The sequence below is a fragment of the Lithobates pipiens genome, unplaced genomic scaffold (genome assembly GCF_037356315.1).
Source record: "Lithobates pipiens isolate NorthernLeopardFrog02 unplaced genomic scaffold, aLitPip1_a1.2 Scaffold_8, whole genome shotgun sequence".
NCBI lineage: Eukaryota > Metazoa > Chordata > Amphibia > Anura > Ranidae > Lithobates > Lithobates pipiens.
Window position 1 is genome coordinate 194,131,846 of NW_027507903.1, and position 17,923 is coordinate 194,149,768.

The window sequence follows — 17,923 nt, forward strand, 5'->3', positions numbered from 1 at the left end:
CAGGAGCCAGCAGATCCCTCTGCTGATGTAGCGGTCCCTTTTGGGTCCCGTAAGCCAGCCCGTTCACCTAAGGTGTTCCCGTATCTGACTTTTATTTTAACAAGTTCATTTACAAGGAATGGGATTGCCTGCAATGGACCTTTTCGGTCCCCAAATACATACCAGTATGTTTTAGCCTTTTGAGGAGAGTCTTCTCAAGAAGTGGTTGGCTCCTCCGGTCGTGGACCCCCCCAGTATCCAGGTTAAACAAAGTAACCAGGATCCTGGTAGAGGAGACTCCTGCATTTAAGGATCCAATGGACAGGAAGGCCGAGGCAGTGGCTCGTTCCTTGTTTATGGTTGTGGGGTCAGCCGTGCGACCAGTACAGGCATCCACACTTGTGTTAGACACTGAGTGGGCGAAACTATCTCACCGCGAATTGGGAGAACAGGTTTCTCCTGTCTGCGTGAAAATAGCAGACCAACTAGTGCAAGTCCTTAAGTACGTTTTGTGATGCGGCCCTGGATACTCTTGCACTGTTATCCAGGGCTTCGGTGTCAGCAGTGGTGCTGCGGTGCCTGATTTGGTTGAAATTCTGGCTGCCGACCAGGCATCCAAGAAAGCCCTGACTGATCTTCCCTTCCTTGGGGACCGACTCTTTGGATGACATTATTAAAATGCCTCAGGTGGTAAGGGTACACTACTCCCACAGGCCAGGAAGGCGAAGGAGCCACGCCGTAGGCAAGGGCCCTCCTTTTCCTCTCAAAAACTGCTTTTTCGTCTGCCTGGAGCTTTGGCAAAACGGCCCCAGCCCGACAGGACGACCACAGAAGGACAAACGTCCCTGGAACCGCAAGCCTGTGAACAAAAGTGCTACTGCATGAAGGTTTGCCCCCACCCATGACTCGGGTGGGGGGGCTCACCTTTGGGAGTTTGCAGCACGGTGGTCCTCTCGACTGTCCGACGAATGGGTCTGCGATCTGATTTCCTACAGCTACAAGATAGCGTTCCTCTCTTGGCCACAAAACAGATTCTTCCCCTCCAGTATACCCGTTCTCCTGGCTCGCCATGAGTCCCTCTTGGGGGCAGTAAGGGACCTGCTGAATCGTGGGGTGATTGTACCTGTTCTGGAATCGGAACTTGTTTGGACGTACCCCTTCCTTCTTGGGAACTACAATCTTGGATCTAAAAGCCCTCAATCACTTTGTAAAGGTGCAGAGGTTCGGAATGGAATCAGTTTGCTCAGTAGTCACTGCACTCCATCAAGGGGACTCCCTGGCGTCCTTGGACATCCAGGATGCGTACCTGCACATACCCATATGCCTTCGGCGTCAAAAATTTCTGCGGTTTGCAGTCAGGACAAGCTGCAGACTCTCGGAGCCACAGGGGAAACTGCTGAAGAACCACATGTGGTTGTCACTTCGCTTCTGCTTGCGAGTCTTGGGTCTCATGGCTGCCTCCTTCGAGACAGTACCATATGCCCAGTTCCACACCAGTGTTCTGCATTCAATTTTGACGAAGTGGGACAAATCTCTGTTGTCCCTGCATCGACAGATCCACGTGAGCCAGTTGGTCAGGGGTTGAGGTCCCCGGTGCTTCTGCTTGCGAGTCTTGGGTCTTATGGTGGCCTCCTTCGAGGCAGTACCATTATGCCCAGTTCCACACCAGTGTTCAGCATTAGGAGATTTTGACGAAGTGGGACAAATCTCCGTTGTCTCTGCATCGACAGATTCAGGTGAGCCAGTTGGTCAGAGATTCCCTGATCTGGTGGTTGAGGTCCCCGGTGCTTCAGTCTGGGAAGTCGTTCCTACTTCTGAAATGGACAGTAATCACAATGGACACCAGCCTATCTGGCTGGGGTGGAGTGATGGGGATTCATTCGGCTCGGGGCCTCTAGTCGAAGGAGGAATCCAAGCTGCCGATCAATCTGCTTGAATTAAGAGCGATCAGGCTATGTCTCTCCACATGGTCGATGAGACTGCAAGGGCGTCCGATCAGGATCCAGTCAGACAACGCCACTGCAGTGGAATACGTCAATCACCAAGGAGGAACAAGAAGTTCAGCCGCTGCACGGGAGGTCGCTCGCATACTTCGGTGGGCAGAGCAACATGTGCCGGCCCTGTCGGCTATTTACATCCCAGGAGTGGAAAACTGGAAGGCGGACTACCTAAGTCGCCAGATGCTGGACCCAGGAGAGTGGGCGTTGCATCTGGAGGTATTCAAGCTACTGTGCCTGCGATGGGGCACACCAGACATGGATCTTCTGGCCTCCCGTCTCAATCGGAAGGTGCCGAGGTTCATGTCCAGGACGAGATCCGTGGGCAGACGCGTCAGACACACTGGTGGCTCTGTGGGATCAGTACCAGCTGATCTACGCCTTTCCTTCATTAAAACTGTTACCACGTCTGCTTCGCAGAGTGGAAGTCTAGGGCAGTGATGGCGAACCTCGGCACCCCAGATGTTTTGGAACTAAATTTCCTATGATGCTCAACTGCATCATGGGAAATGTAGTTCCAAAACATCTGGGGTGCCGAGGTTCGCCATCACTGGTCTAGGGGATCCCAGTAATTCTGGTTGCCCCAGATTGGCCTCAGCGTCCTTGGTACGCAGACCTAGTTCGCCTGGTGGCAGACACCCCATGGTGACTGCGTTGCAAGGACCTTCTGTCTCAAGGTCCGATTCTCCATCCTGCTTTACCATCGCTGGCTTCAACGGCATGGCTATTGAGAGCCAGGTGTTGAGGAACCGGGGTCTGTCGGACTCGTGATCCCTACTATGCAGAGAGCACGGAAATCATCTTCTCGGAAAATATATGATCGTACCTGGCCTACATCTCCATGTGTCAGGGGAAAGGATGGCGTCCGCGCTCCTTTTCTATATCCAGGATCCTGCTGTTTCTTCAGCAAGGGGTGGACCAGAAACTGGCATTAAGCACCATTAAAAAACAAATATCACCCTCGGCTGTCTTTTTTTTTTTTCCCCTTTTTTTTTTTTTAATTTTTTTTAATTTTTATTTATTAACAGTTTTATCAACACATACAGTACAACACACATATACCAACCCCCTCCCCCCCCCTTAATCCCCTGTGCAGCCTTCCGACCAATACTAAATCTCATTCCATATTTCCAACTATAACAAATATTACATGTCCAAGACATCCATGACAGTACCGTCCAACCCGTATACAGAAAAATACCATACTCATATCACTCCCCCGCCCAGTATAGCAAGCCTGAAATCAAAAACCCAGCCCCAACACAATGGATTAATTCACAGTACCATTAGCATCTAGCCAACATTGCCACACTTTCTCAAATTTTTTGGGGCATCCCCTGCTCAAGTAAGTAGCTTTATACATTGGTAGTGATTTGTTAATTATACTTTTCCAGAATGACACCGTGGGTGGCTCTGGACTCTTCCAACACAACAGAATAGCCTTACGGGCATAGAACAAAGAAAGAGAAATCATAATTCTTTGTGCCCTTCTGGGCGCCAACTCCTCCACCAGCCCGAGTAAACATGTCGCTACCGTAACAGGAATCGGCACCGAAAGCACCGTCTGTATAGTGTGTGTCACCCCCTTCCAGAATACCTGTATCTGCCGGCACTGCCAGAACACATGGTCGAAGTCAGCATGATTGTCCGGGCAGCGCCAGCACACTGCCGCATCTGTGCCATATATGTCTTTTTTTTTTCAATGACCTTTTGGCATCTCACTCACTAGTGAGTACTTTTGTTCAGGGGGTGCGACATGTAGTCCCTTCGGTGCGTCCATCGCTACCCCCGTGGGATCTGAACTTAGTGTTATAAGAGATTCAAAAACCGCTATTTGAAAGTATCAGGGAGATTCCCCTGTTGACTCTTTCCGAGAAAGTGGTCTTTCTAGTGGCCATCACATCGGCCAGGAGGGTTTCGAAACTGGCGGCTTTGTCCTGCAAGTCGCCCTATCTGGTGATCCACAAGGATAAGATTGTGTTGCATCCGCAACCATCCTTTCTGCCGAAGGTGGTCTCGGTGTTTCACATCAATGAGGACATTGTGTTACTGTCCTTCTGTTCTAAGCCTGCACATCCTAAGGAAGTGACCCTTCACGCTCTGGACGTGGTTCGGGCTCTAAAAGTGTATTTGTCTGCCACAGCTCCCTTTCGGAAGTCAGACTCGCTGCTTGTTTTGGTGGCTGGTCCAAAGAAAGGCATGGCGGATCAGATGGATCAGACAGATTGTAATACAAGCCTATGCCTTGAAGGGGCCAGGTGCCCCCCTTTCCGGTCACGGCCCTTTCCACAAGGGTAATTGGAACGTCTTGGGCCTTTCGACACCAAGCGTCTGTCGCTCAAGTGTGTAAAGCGGCGACCAGGTCTTCTGTCCACACATTTACCAAGTTCTACAAGGTAGACTACAGTGCATCGGCTGATGCCTGTTTTGGCCGCAAAGTTTTGCAGGCGGCTGTATAGTTGCAATTGTGTATGCAATAATTCCCTTTTTCCTGTTTTTACCCCCCAAAAAAACGCTGTACCTTTTTAAGTTAATGCACTGTTGCATTCATTTCTGCAGTTTTTGGGGCGGTTGTGGGTAGTCCCTCCTGTTGAGGTGTACTCTGGTTTTGTGTTTTTTATTTTATTTTTTTGTGGCTAAAGTTACACTAGTTCCATCTTGCCATGGTGGATGAAGTTTTTATGCTGTTTTCCCACTCCTCGTTTGGCACTGCTTGGGGACGTCCCAATGGCTAAGAGAGGAGCTGTGTCGGTCGGTGAATATAAGAGAAAATTTGATTTTTTTTGTACTCGCCGTAAAATCCTTTTCTCTGTAATTCACTGACCGACACAGCACCCACCCCTCCTGTTTTTCTTTATGTTGTACTGCTCGTTGACGTACTGATGACTGCATGGCAGGGTGTGGGGTTGTTACCTAAGGGACCGCCCCTTGGGCGGAACTGGAAAGTTATGTAAAACACAGAACATGTAATGCCTAGTATTCTCCTAAAGGTGGCGTAACAACCCAATGGCTAAGAGAGGAACTGTGTCGGATGGTGAATTGCAGAGAAAAGGATTTTACGGTGAGTACAAAAAATCCTATTTTTTTTTTTTACAAAATTTTATAACACAAACTAAAACTTTTTTTATTTTTTCAAAATTTTTGGGTCTTTTTTTTATTTAGCAAAAAATAAAAACCGCAGGGGTGATCAAATACCACCAAAATAAAGCTACCATGATGCTTTGCATTGTGGCAAAAAAAAAGATCCCCAATGTCGCATTTGGGCAGCCATTCTTCCCACCGCTGCTCCCTTCTTGCCCAGTAATGGAGTGCTTTGTATTATCGGGTGTGAGAAAGCAGCATCATTAATGTCCGAGTATCTGAAGTATAACCATTGCTATACTTGGAGCGCTTTGTAAAACGGTAACTTGTAAATAACACCTTTGTTGGACTTGACCTGTTGTAAGCCAGCACATTTTAAAAGTTAACTAAATTACTGGAGTTCCGCTTTAAAGATGGATTTCTCCACAATGCCTCTAGCTACAGAGCAGGGACGTGTGGTTAGGTCAGTGGCTGGTGAGTCACTGGCTAGTATCAGAGCCAGATACACACAATTTACATACGCCACGATCGTTGGCAATAATTCTAGCACTAGATCTCTAACTCTAAACATGTAACCTGTAAAAAATGTTAGTGTTGCCTTGGAGTTTGACGCCATTCGAGTGTGCACAATTTTAAAGTATGTTGGGTATCTATTTACTTGGCGTAACATCATCTTTCACATGATACAAAAAAAAATCTGTCTAAATTGATACCCAACATGTCATGCTTCAAAATTGTGCCAGCTTGTGGAATTGCGACTAAATTTTACCCTTAATCTCCATAGGCGACGTTTTAAAAAACAGTTGCATGTTTTAAGTTGCAGAGGAGGTCTAGGGCTAGAATTATTGCTCTCGCTCTACTGATCGTGGCGATACCTCTCGTGTGGTTTGAATATCGTTTTCATATGCGGTCGCTACTCACCTATGCGATCACTTCTGCACGCGAGCTTGGCAAGACGGGGCGCATTTAAAAAAAAAAAAATGTTTTCTTATTTTACCTTTTTTATTTTTATACTGTTTTAAAACAAAAAAATTTCACTCTTATTCCTATTAGAAGGAATGTAAACGTCCCTTGTAATAGAAAAAAAGCATGACAGGTCCTCTTAAATATGAGATTTGGGGTCAAAAAGGCTTCAGGTCTCATATTTACACTTAAATGCAATACAAAAAAAAAAAAAAAAATATATATATATATATATATATATAAATATATATATATATATATATATATATATATATATATATATATATTTTTAAAGAGCTATGGGCAGAAGTGACGTTTTAGCATCGCTTCCGCCCTGCATTGTTATGGAGACTGGTGGGGGCCATCTTCCCCTCACTCGTCTCCATGCCCAGCAAGGGTGAAGATCCGATTGCCTCCGCTGCTGCCGATGGCTCCCCCTCTCCTGCCGCCGATAAGTGATCTCGCAGCAAATCCACCACAGAGACCACTGTTATGGGAAGCCAGACCGCAGGCTGAAGAAGAGGATACTGGGGTTATGGAAGCTAGCTGCTGCCATAATGATGCCCTCCTTCAAAGTAAGGATGTACATCGTCGCGCAACGGTCTGGAAGTGGTTAAACTGGCTGCGCAAGGAGCCTTGTATCTCCGGAACTATAAGTGGCAGGAGCCCCAAATTTTGTCCAGTGGTGGGGTATGACTTCAGCTACATACCCCCAGGTAGCCATGCTACTAGGACCCTTGAAGCTCATTCCTGTTTTGGTTTATTTTTCTTTGTTTATGGATCTGCCTCAGAGTGCTTTTGTTGCTTGTTTAGAATGTAAGGTGTCCGTTTATAAAACAGAGATCAGCCATGATCCTCAGGATCACAGCCGATCTCTGGTATGTGCATAGTCTGGGTATAGGTTCACTTTTGTCATTTCATGGTGTTGATTAGAAATTTGTAGATCATATGTTGCAGTCTTGTAAAGTGTTTGATATTTCCAGAAAGTATTACTTCATTACTGAATTTAGAACTACAAATGAGCATATGAAGTGTTATTGTGTAGTCGCTAATTGATTTCTTGAATTAGGTTTCTACATTGGTAACATGAATAATATTAACTTTTACATTTTTTTAAGCACAGATCTTAAACCCGGGTGATCACAGATCCGAGTAAAGGGCCGGTACATACCTTCGCTTTATAAGTGAGACATCAAGACTGGGGTAAATTTGAGAAGAAAAGCATAACTTTTTTCATTAAAAAAATAAAATAATTTAATTATGAAAGAAGGCATTTTGTACAAATATAACCAAGTCCTATATAAGGCTCAAAAATTAGCCAGTTCAGCAAGGCCGTTCCTGCTCAACAAGCTCATTATATGCTTCTCTTGAATGGGAATGTTGGAAAGTCAGAATTGAAAGAATATTGTATTCCAACATTAATATTCCTGATATGTGACTGCTATGTCTTGTTCGAAAAAGTATCCTGTTGTCTGTATTGCTTCATTTGTGTGAAACACCTGGCATTCCTGCCTGTTTGCCTTCAAAAATGTACCACCCTAGGTATGAGAGCACAGCATTGTCAGTTCTCTAGCTGTGCTGGAAACTCAGCCTGCTCTCCTCTAATGATCAGACTTCTGCTTAAACCCCCCGCTGCACAGCCATTCAGTGGGAAGACCAGTGCACTGCTTTTTCTCCTCCCTGAGCTCCTTATGCAGCTCAAAACAAAGGGATCAAAGGTATAAAATAAAATTATAAATATGTATACTGTACAAAAATATTTTGCTTTTAATTTCTATTTTAGACTGAATTTGTTATTTTGCAAGGTGAGGGGAATTCAATCGTCTGCTTGTTTGTTGTGTTTTTTTTTCTTGAAAAATAAAAAAATATATATAGCCAGCATAAATCTCAACACAGGACATTGTGGACTTGCGTTACTGTATGGGATGATTGACAGTAGGAATTTTACAAGTCACTGCATCCTACACAGATGGCACACACTTCATTAGTGCTAGTTATTTTTACTGTGTGTGTGCATATACAGTATAGATCAAAAGTTTGGACACACCTTCTCTTTCAAAGAGTTTTCTTTATTTTCATGACTATGAAAATTGTAGATTCACACTGAAGGCATCAAAACTATGAATTAACACATGTGGAATTATATACTGAACAAAAAAGTGTGAAACACCTGAAAATATGTCTTATACTCTAGGTTCTTCGAAGTAGCCACCTTTTGCTTTGATTACTGCTCCGCACACTCTTGGCATTCTGTTGATGAGCTTCAAGAGGTAGTCGCCTGAAATGGTTTTCACTTCATAGGTGTGCCCTGTCAGGTATAATAAGTGGGATTTAAAGCCTTATAAATGGGGTTGGGACCATCAGTTGTGTTGTGCAGGAGGTGGATACAGTACACAGCTGATAGTCCTACTGAATAGACTGTTAGAATTTGTATTATGGCAAGAAAAAAGCAGCTAAGTAAAGAAAAACGAGTGGCCATCATTACTTTAAGAAATGAAGGTCAGTCAGTCCCAACAATTGGGAAAACTTTGAAAGTGTCCCCAAGTCCAGTCGCAAAAACCATCAAGCGCTACAAAGAAACTGGCTCACATGAGGACCGCCCCAGGAAAGGAAGACAAAGAGTCACCACTGCTGTGGACGATAAGTTCATCCGAGTCACCAGCCTCAGAAATCGCAGGTTAACAGCAGCTCAGATTAGAGAACAGGTCAATGCCACACAGAGTTCTAGCAGCAGACACATCTCTAGAACAACTGTTAAGAGGAGACTGTGTGAATCAGGCCTTCATGGTAAAATAGCTGCTAGGAAACCACTGCTGAGGACAGGCAGCTAAAGAACACAAGGAATGGACAATAGACCAGTGGAAATCTGTGCTTTGGTCTGATGAGTCCAAGTTTGAGATCTTTGATTCCAACCACCGTGTCTTTGTGTGACACAGAAGAGGTGAACGGATGGACTCTACATGCCTGGTTCCTACCGTGAAGCATGGAGGAGGAGGGGTGATGGTGTGGGGGTGCTTTGCTGGTGACATTGTTGGGGATTTATTCAAAATTGAAGGCATACTGAACCAGCATGGCTACCACAGCATCTTGCAGTGGCATGCTATTCCATCCGGTTTGCGTTTAGTTGGACCATCATTTATTTTTCAACAGAACAATGACCCCAAACACACCTCCAGGCTGTGTAAGGGCTATTTGACCAAGAAGGAGAGTGATGGGGTGCTGCGCCAGATGACCTGGCCTCCACAGTCACCGGACCTGAACCCAATCGAGGTGGTTTGGGGTGAGCTGGACCGCAGAGTGAAGGTAAAAGGGCCAACAAGTGCTAAGAATCTCTGGGAACTCCTTCAAGACTGTTGGAAAGCCATTTCAGGCGACTACCTCTTGAAGATCATCAACAGAATGCCAAGAGTGTGCAGAGCAGTAATCAAAGCAAAAGGTGGCTACTTTGAAGAACCTATAATATAAGACATATTTTCAGTTGTTTCATACTTTTTTGTTCAGTATATAATTCCACATGTTAATTCATAGTTTTGATGCCTTCAGTGTGAATCTACAATTTTCATAGTCATGAAAATAAAGAAAACTCTTTGAATGAGAAGGTGTGTCCAAACTTTTGGTCTGTACTGTATATATATTATTGTTTTTGGCGGGAATATAGTTTGTAATATATATTTTTGTATATTTGTATTGCAATAAATAAGAACAATTGATGGTGTGGTTTGGCCTGTATTCTGAAAAGCTACACAAGCCCTAAATGTCAAGGTGCCAGTTCAACCAAAGAACCAAGCCTTGACCTTTAAAACCTTTTTTTATACAGTTGGGAAAAATAAAGTACACTCCATGTAAATTGTTCACTTTTTCAACCTATTTGAGCAGGCAACCATTCGACCTTTTATTTGATCTTCCTTCAACAAAAATATCAATAGATATAATTTTGTATTGTGGAAAAAGTACACCCATGGCATCAAAAGCTGACTCCTTTTTGTTTAATTTGCCACCAGTTTGACCTCAAAATTGTTGACCATTCCTCCATCAAAAGTTCCTTCAGTTGGAAGATCTTTGAGTTCCTTGCATGAACGTCCAATTTCAAAAGCCCTCTACAAAACTGTAATGTAAGGTAATCAAATCTGGCTTTGACTAGTGCAGTCTGTGAGGGAATTGTCATGCTTCCAGCTTGGGTGCTATCTTCAGTATACAACTGCCTCCAGTCTGGAACCAGATATTATAGCTGATCATACAAGACTAGCCGACAATAGCTTTGATACAAACTGGAACACTCTCTTTATTGAAAACTCAATGAGAAAAAAAAATGGTACGTCAGATCAGGTGAGCCTGATCACATTATCGTATACTGAAATATAATTAACATAGCTAAGGGACAGCCAACATAAACAGTGTGCTAATCCACCTCTAGCAACGAATAGCTGACAGTAATTTAGCATTAACTAATAACTAGCCACTTAAACCAGCCTGGTGCCCACAACCCTGAACAAAGTACATTGTTATAAGTATAAACACATAACATCCCACAATGGTTCCATAACAAGGTAAAGTGGACACAATGGGAGAAGACACTTAACAGCTTAAACAGATTATAGCAGGTGCCCCCAGCATCAGGTTGATTATATTAACATCTGCTCTGAGTCTGTCTGAAGCAATCCTTGCTGGTTTGAGGCATAGAGACCCCAAATATGTAGATGGATCCTCTAGTTCCCAGAGTCTGTGTGGGGGCCCACCCTGCAGTCCTTTACAAAATCCCCTGTCTTGGTTAGGTCTGTTGCATTTATCCCCTATCCAAAATAGGCCGAGGTTCCAGACCCCCACATGGTCTAGACATGCGTTTGTCAGGCAGAGTAAACCCACATAATCGGTCCACATGATCTCTATTCTGGGCCGCAGGGAATAGTTGGCATCGGTAGGTGTGGTACAAAGTCATGGAATGTCTGTCTGCCAGTGCTTCAGCTGGGTGGTTTTTACTGTTCAGAGCCCAGGCTCCCTGAAACTGTGGAGACAATATAGGTGCTAGGCAGAGGCCAGCTGGGTTCTGCCCTGTTTCCAGCACTTTAGCTGGGAGTAGGAGCTTCACTATATCAGTTTGTTGCTGGGGAGAGGGGCCACCTGCCCCAGCTCCCTGGAACACCAGAGTTGTTACCGGTGCTCAGCAGAGGTTGGTAGCACTCTGTCCCGCTGCCAGCGCTTCTGCTAGGGAATCCCACATCATCAACTCCAGCTAACTGTTGAGGGAAACCGTCTTCCTCCCACTCCCAGACTGGATCTACCACGGGGGAGGAAGGACAATCACCTTTTCTCCCGAACTGTGTATCTGCCGTTGGAGAGATGTCAGCTGCTCCATCTCCCATACCCTCGTCTGGCTGCTGGGACAACATTTCTCTGGTACTGTCTTCTTGGTGCACAAATCCTTGCTGGGGCGGGAAGACAGTTTTCTCTGCTCTGGCTGACTGCTGGGGAAAGCTTCCTTTACTCCCCAGACTTTTGATTTACTGCTAGGGAGAGGACAGTTTCCTCCCCTCTCTGCACCTTGAACTGCTGCTGGGAAGGGAGGACAACCCCCCTCCTTTCCCAGGTCCTTTAACTGCCGCTGGGGAGATAAGTCGGTTGCTCCATCTCCCGTACTCTCACTGTGGAGCGAGGATGACCTCTTCGCTCCTTAGTCCCTATACTGCCGTTTGGGTGGCTGTACCTCCTCTCCCGAACTGTGGATCTCCTGCTGGGGAGAGAGGGCGTCATCTGGTTGGGAGGAAGACCCACCACCTTCTCACCCTGGGCCTCTGGAACTGCTGCTTGTGTGAGGCAGAGGTCTATAGCACTCTGCCCTGCCAGTGGTGTGGGAGAAAGGCTGCCTTCCTCTTCTCTTAGGAAGGCTGAAGCTGTTGGGTTGAGTTTAGTGAGGTTCTGCCCTGATGCCAGCTCTTACACTGGGTAGTAAAATGAAAATTCAGTGGCCTCGGACATTCTTCGGGGCCACCGATTTGTTGTATGCAGAGGTCTACCGTGCCATACCTTGATGCCAGCTCTTCGGCTGGGGTCTCACCGGGTTGTTCATCCTCAGCAGAAAAGTCTATTAAATCCCCAGTCTCTGGAGCTGGTGACTGGGGATATATAGGTTCACTGTTTCCTCTCCCAGGTCCTTAGCCTGTTGCTAGGAAGAAGAACCCTTGAAATAATTTTCAGGGAACCCTGGACCCTCTATCTACAGATCATGGTACATAAGCATGTTTTAGAAGCCTTCCTTAATCTAATATTCATCAATTAACATATGTATGATTTAGTTGAATATATTTATCTGTTCTAGATTTGAAAAGTAACAAATACAATTTTACAGTCTGTGCTTCTCTTTGGAGAGCTTACACATGTTACTAATTAGGAAGCTTGAGCTAGTTCTCTTTCCTTCCACTATTGCAAATGGGATAAGGTTTCACATTCGTCCTTTATACAGTAATCTTTTTTTGATTAAAATATTTATAAGAACAAGGGCTTTTCAATAATATATACACTTATTGATTTATGTAACATTATTTTAATTTAGATGATAAACTTATATAGTATTCAATAGCATGCCCATTTACCCAGGGTTTCTTATGGTATGCTAGCTTAGCTGTGTATTGTATTTCAGTGGACATCTCTGTGTGCAGGGGAGGGAGTTAGGCTGAAATACATTTGTCACTAGAGTTTGTGGGACAATAAGACACAGAAGAACTTTAAACCAGCCCATTCTAGGAGAAGGTGGGGCTGACTGGTGGAGTATAAGCGGTGAACAAAAGAACATTTGGGGCAGACTGCGAGGGAAGCTATCGTTAGTGTCTTACACAAATACACTTCTGATTTATATACACAATTTGCATTTCAGGAATAGAACTACATTTATTGATTTATTTTATATATATATATATATATTATACATACACATTCTGCATGGTAATATTTTATTCAGTTTTTGAGTTTTTACATAAGGACTTTCTTGGGACTATTCTCATTAAAGTTCTATAATATCAAGAGAATATAATCATATATTCTACAGCATGTAAGTTGTAGACATTTTTACCCAAAAGATTAAGGCTACTTTCAGACTGGGGTGTTCTGAGCGTTGGCGGTAAAACGTTGCTATATTTAGCGCTGCTTTACCGTTAGTTTAGCAGTGCTATTCAGCCGCTAAACCCCCGCTAGCAGCCAGAAAAAGGTTAAAACCCCTGCATAGTGCCGCTGCCCCATTGTTTTCAATGGGAAGGGGAGCTTTAGGAGCAGTGAAAACATCGCTCCTACAGCCCTGCAAAGATGCGGCTTGCAGGACTTTTTTTTTGACCGTCCTGCCAGGGCACCGCTCCAGTGTGAAAGCCCTCGGGCTTTCACACTGAAAACATAGGAGAGGCACTTTACAGGCGCTATTTTTAGCGCTGTAGCTCCTGTACAGCACCTTAGTGTAGCCTAAGGAATGTGCGCTTCCTATAGTATTGAACACCCTTGGTGTAATTTGAAACACATCCACCTTATTTTCAGTAATGATCATAAAACAAAAATAAAATGTCCAGAAAAAAAACCACAGCCAGAAACTAGTGTAGTTTTTCCTTGCGCTAGCAGTTAGTGGAGAAATGCCCCCTCCCCCCTCCATCGATGGAGAAATGCCACCCCTTAATTCGATGGTTGGTAAAAATTGACCCCTTACATTGGGGCCCAGTGGTGTAGAACTGGGAAAACATTTCCTACACACAGAGCATTGTAAAGTAAGTAGGCACCGCATTATTAGGGGCATAGAATGTTTGCACTCACATTTGATAGGTATTTAAAATATAATGTTGCAGCTTGTTGGCTTGACCAGCAGTAGATAAAAACAGGTACAAAACCCTTGAAAAATGCTGTCAGCGCCATAAAAATATATATACACACTTTGATGGGTAAATTGTCTAGTTTCATCAAATGCATTGTAACACATTTTCTCTGAAGTTAGAGGAATCTGGCCATCCTCAGTGAATGCTGCTACTGGGCCTGTTTGGCAGTGGAAATAAACAGTAGCAACCAGTAAAAATTATGCAATGTAACGGCCTGCCACTGACCAAAGGGTGAAAAGTTGCAGCACAGGCTTGTTTGCCTTTTCGTGAATTGTAAGCGCAGTAAATTGAATGTTCTTAATAACCTGGTACCATGGTAGTTGCTAGGATTGTGAGGGATCTGGGGACTTCTTGAGCACTTATAGAGCTTAATACTGAAATGTAAGGTTGCATTGTGCTGACAGTAGGGGAGGGTTAAAGGGGCATGGGTAAAAAGAACCACATCCTACTGACACAGTCCTTGTACCCACAAAATATGTTGTTGTTTTTTTGCGTTTTTGCGTTTTTTTTTTTTTTTTTTTTTTTTTACCTCAAGTGACTGTCTCACAGACAAAAATAAAGCTCAGCTCATTTTTTATGAACAAATGCAAAAGAAACATTTTTTATGAACATAGAATATAGAGATAACACATTGTGCCCATCTTAACCACTTTAGCTCCAGAAGGTTTACCCCTTTTCTTGACCCGGCCCCTTTTTTGCGATAAAGCACTGCATTACTTACTGTCAATTGCTCGGTCATGCAATGCTGTACACATACACAGAAAAAAAGCCCCCCCCCCCCCACACAACTAGAGCTTTACTTTGGTGGTATTTCATCACTTTTTTTTATTTTTTGCGCTAAACAAAAAAAAAAGACAATTTTGATAGTGAAACACTGTTTAACCACTTCAATACCGGGCCTATTTTGGCACTTCTCTCTTTCATATAAAATCATCATTTTTTTTTCTAGAAAATTACTTGGAACCCCCAAACATTATGCTTTTTTTTTTTTTTCAATCAGACATCCTAGGGAATAAAATAGCAGTCATTGCAACTTTTTATCTTGCACGGTATTTGCGCAATCATTTTTCAAAACACTTTTTTTTTTTGGAAAAAGAACGGTTTCATGAATTAAAAACTAACAGTAAAGTTAGCCCAATTTTTTTTATATAATGTGAAAGATGATGTTACGTCGAGTAAGTAGATACCTAACATATCACGCTTTAAAATTGTGCACACTCATGGAATGACCCCAAACTTTGGTACTTAAAAATCTCCATAGGTGATGCTTTGAAATTTTTTACAGGTTACCAATTTAGAGTTAAAGAGGTGGTCTCGTACTAGAATTGTTGTACACGCTCCAACGCACGCGGCGATACCTCACATGTGTGGTTTGAATGGCGTTTGCATGTACATTTGCTTCTGAACACAAACTACCGGGGACAGGGGTGGTTTACATTTTTTATTTTTTTTATTATTTGAAAAAAAAAATGTTTGCGCTTTTTTGTTTTTTACGGATTTGTTTTTTTTGGATCACTTGAAGCATATGTGAAGCATGGGGGCTCGAGTGGTAAGAGGGCGGATCACCCCTATGCTTCGGCATATGATTTTTACTCTTTTTTGGCACAGATTGCAATAAAAAAGTTGTTTTATTGAGTTAATGTTTTATTGTTACTATGTTTTATTGTTAACCATTGTTTGCTTTGCAGGTATGCCATTCAGCTGCAGCACTGATCTGTTTATTCTGACAGCAACAGGGTTTGCTTTCAGAATACATAAATCAGTACCTACAGCACTGTAGAAGATGATTTCACCACTGCAGTTAAATAAAAGAGCATATATGCCGAAGCATGGGGGCTGGGGTGGTAAGAGGGCAGATTACCTCTATGCTTCGGCATATCTTTTTTTACTCTTTTTTGGCACAGATTGCAATAAAAATGGTTGTTTTATTGAGTTAATATTTTATTGTTACTGTGTTTTATTGATAACTGTTGTTTACTTTGCAGGTACGCCATTCAGCTGCAGCACTGATCTATTTATTCTGACAGAAACAGGGTGTCGGGGCTGGCTTAGCCCTTCCTCCTCTGGGCTGGCCGCTCAGCTGTCGGCTAATTGCCAGCTCTCTTCTTTCTCGACTGTTACCAGCTGTTTCCGATGATGCTCATCTGGCCAGCCTATTTAAAGTCTCCAGCTCATTTCTCCATTGCCTTCACGTTTGGTCACATCACTAGGAACCATCTCCTGCTGTTGTTTCAAGACTGGCTTGCTGACATCCCACCTGGCTTCCATCCTGCTTGCAGTTGCTCACCTTGGATCCCTGACGTCTGGACTGGCTGATTACCCGATCTGGTTTATGAACTTTGGACTGGCTAACTACCCGATCTGGCTACTGGACTCTGGCTTGCTTGACTACGCTTTTTCCTATTTACCTTTTTATTTTTATTAATAAACAAGTGTGATTTGATTGTACTTCTGTCTCTGTCTATTTCATGGTTCCTGACACAGGGTTTGCTTTCAGAATATATAAATCAGTGACTACAGTGCTGTAGAAGGTGATTTCACCACCCTTTTAAATAAAAGAGCATATATGCCAAAGCATGGGGGCTGTGGTGGTAAGAGGGTGGAACACCCCTATGCTGAGGCATATATTTTTTACTCTTTTTTTTTGGCAAAGATTGCAATAAAAAAAAGTTGTTTTATTGAGTTAATGTTTTATTGTTACTATGTTTTATTGTTAACTGTTGTTTGCTTGTGCATTTTTGCATCTTATTACACTGATCTTGGTGTAAGCAGATGCTTTAAGGGCAGATGAGAGATCTAGAGTCTAATACACCCTTTTTTTTAAAAAGAGAACCTGTCACTACCTATTGCTATCATAGGGGATATTTACATTCCCTGTGATAACAATAAAAATAATCAGAAAATTGAAAAATGAAAGGAAGAGTCTAAAAATACATTTTAAAAGCAAAGTAAATTATGAAAAAAAAAAATGAAAGCACCTCTGCCCCCCCCCCCCCCCCCATGCTCGAAGGCAAAGGAAGGCGAACGCAAGCATCCTTCCCGTGTCATATCTAACAGCACTTGCATCATGCATGTGAGGTATCACCATGAATGTCAGATTGAAGACAGTAATTCTAGCACTAGACCTCCTTTTAATGCTTTTAAAAATGTATGTAGTTTGTCGCCACTGCATGGGCATGAGTCATTTTAAAGCATGTTGTGTTTGGCATCTATGTACTCAAAGTAAGATCATCTTTTATATTTCAAACAATTTGGCAATATATTGTGTTTTTGTGAATTAAAAGAGTACAAACACCCCCCAAATGACCCCTTTTTGGAAAGTAGACACCCCAAGCTATTTGCTGAGAGGCATGTTGAGTCCATGGAATATTTTATTTTTTGACACTTTTTTTGGAAAGTGCAATTTTTTTTTTTTTTACACAAAGTTCACAATTAAATTATATATTGGTCCCACATGCCATGGGTATATGTGGAATTACACCCCAAAATACATTCTGCTGCTTCTCCTGAGTATGGGGATAACACATGCATGTGACCTTTTGGCAGTGTAGCTGCATACAGGACCCCAAAAATCAATCACCGCCTTCAGGATTTCAAAGGTTGTAAATTGCTAATTTCACTTCTTCCATATCAATCACAGATTCGGGGGCACTGAAATGCCAAGATAACACAACCCCCCACTCCCCTCATTACCCCTTTTCATAAAGTAGACACCCCAAGGTATTTGCTAAGAGGCAAGGTGAGTATTTTGCAGATATCATTTGTTTTGAAAAATTAAGAAAGAAAATAATTTTTTTTTCTTTTTTCAATTTTCAAAACCTTGTGACAAAAAGTGAGATCTGCAAAATATTCAACATGCCCCTTATCAAATTGTGTCTACTTTCCAAAATGGTGTTTTAGTGCTATCTTGGCATTTCAGGGCCTCCAAAACTGTGCTAGGTAGTGAGGAAGTGAAATGAGCAATTTTCACCCTTATGCCGCGTACACACGATCAGATTATCCAGGGGACTTGGTCCGCCGGACAATCCGCCCGTGTGTGGGCTCCAGCGGAATTTTTTC

At 43.2% G+C, this 17,923-nt stretch overlaps 1 protein-coding gene across 3 annotated transcripts in view; it reads left to right on the forward strand.

The window, feature by feature from the left end:
• Positions 1–16,312, forward strand: part of TRABD (TraB domain containing) — a 103,587-nt gene extending 87,275 nt beyond the window's left edge. For 2 of the 3 annotated variants that reach the window (XM_077472112.1, XM_077472114.1), the window contains one exon: positions 15,850–16,312. In XM_077472112.1, coding sequence (XP_077328238.1) covers positions 15,850–15,888 — 39 coding nt within the window. In that variant the 3' untranslated portion in view covers positions 15,889–16,312. Of the gene's footprint in view, positions 1–7,143; positions 7,224–15,849 lie in introns of all 3 variants that reach the window. The other variant, XM_077472113.1, reaches the window with a different exon arrangement.
• Positions 16,313–17,923: the final 1,611 nt, after the last annotated feature.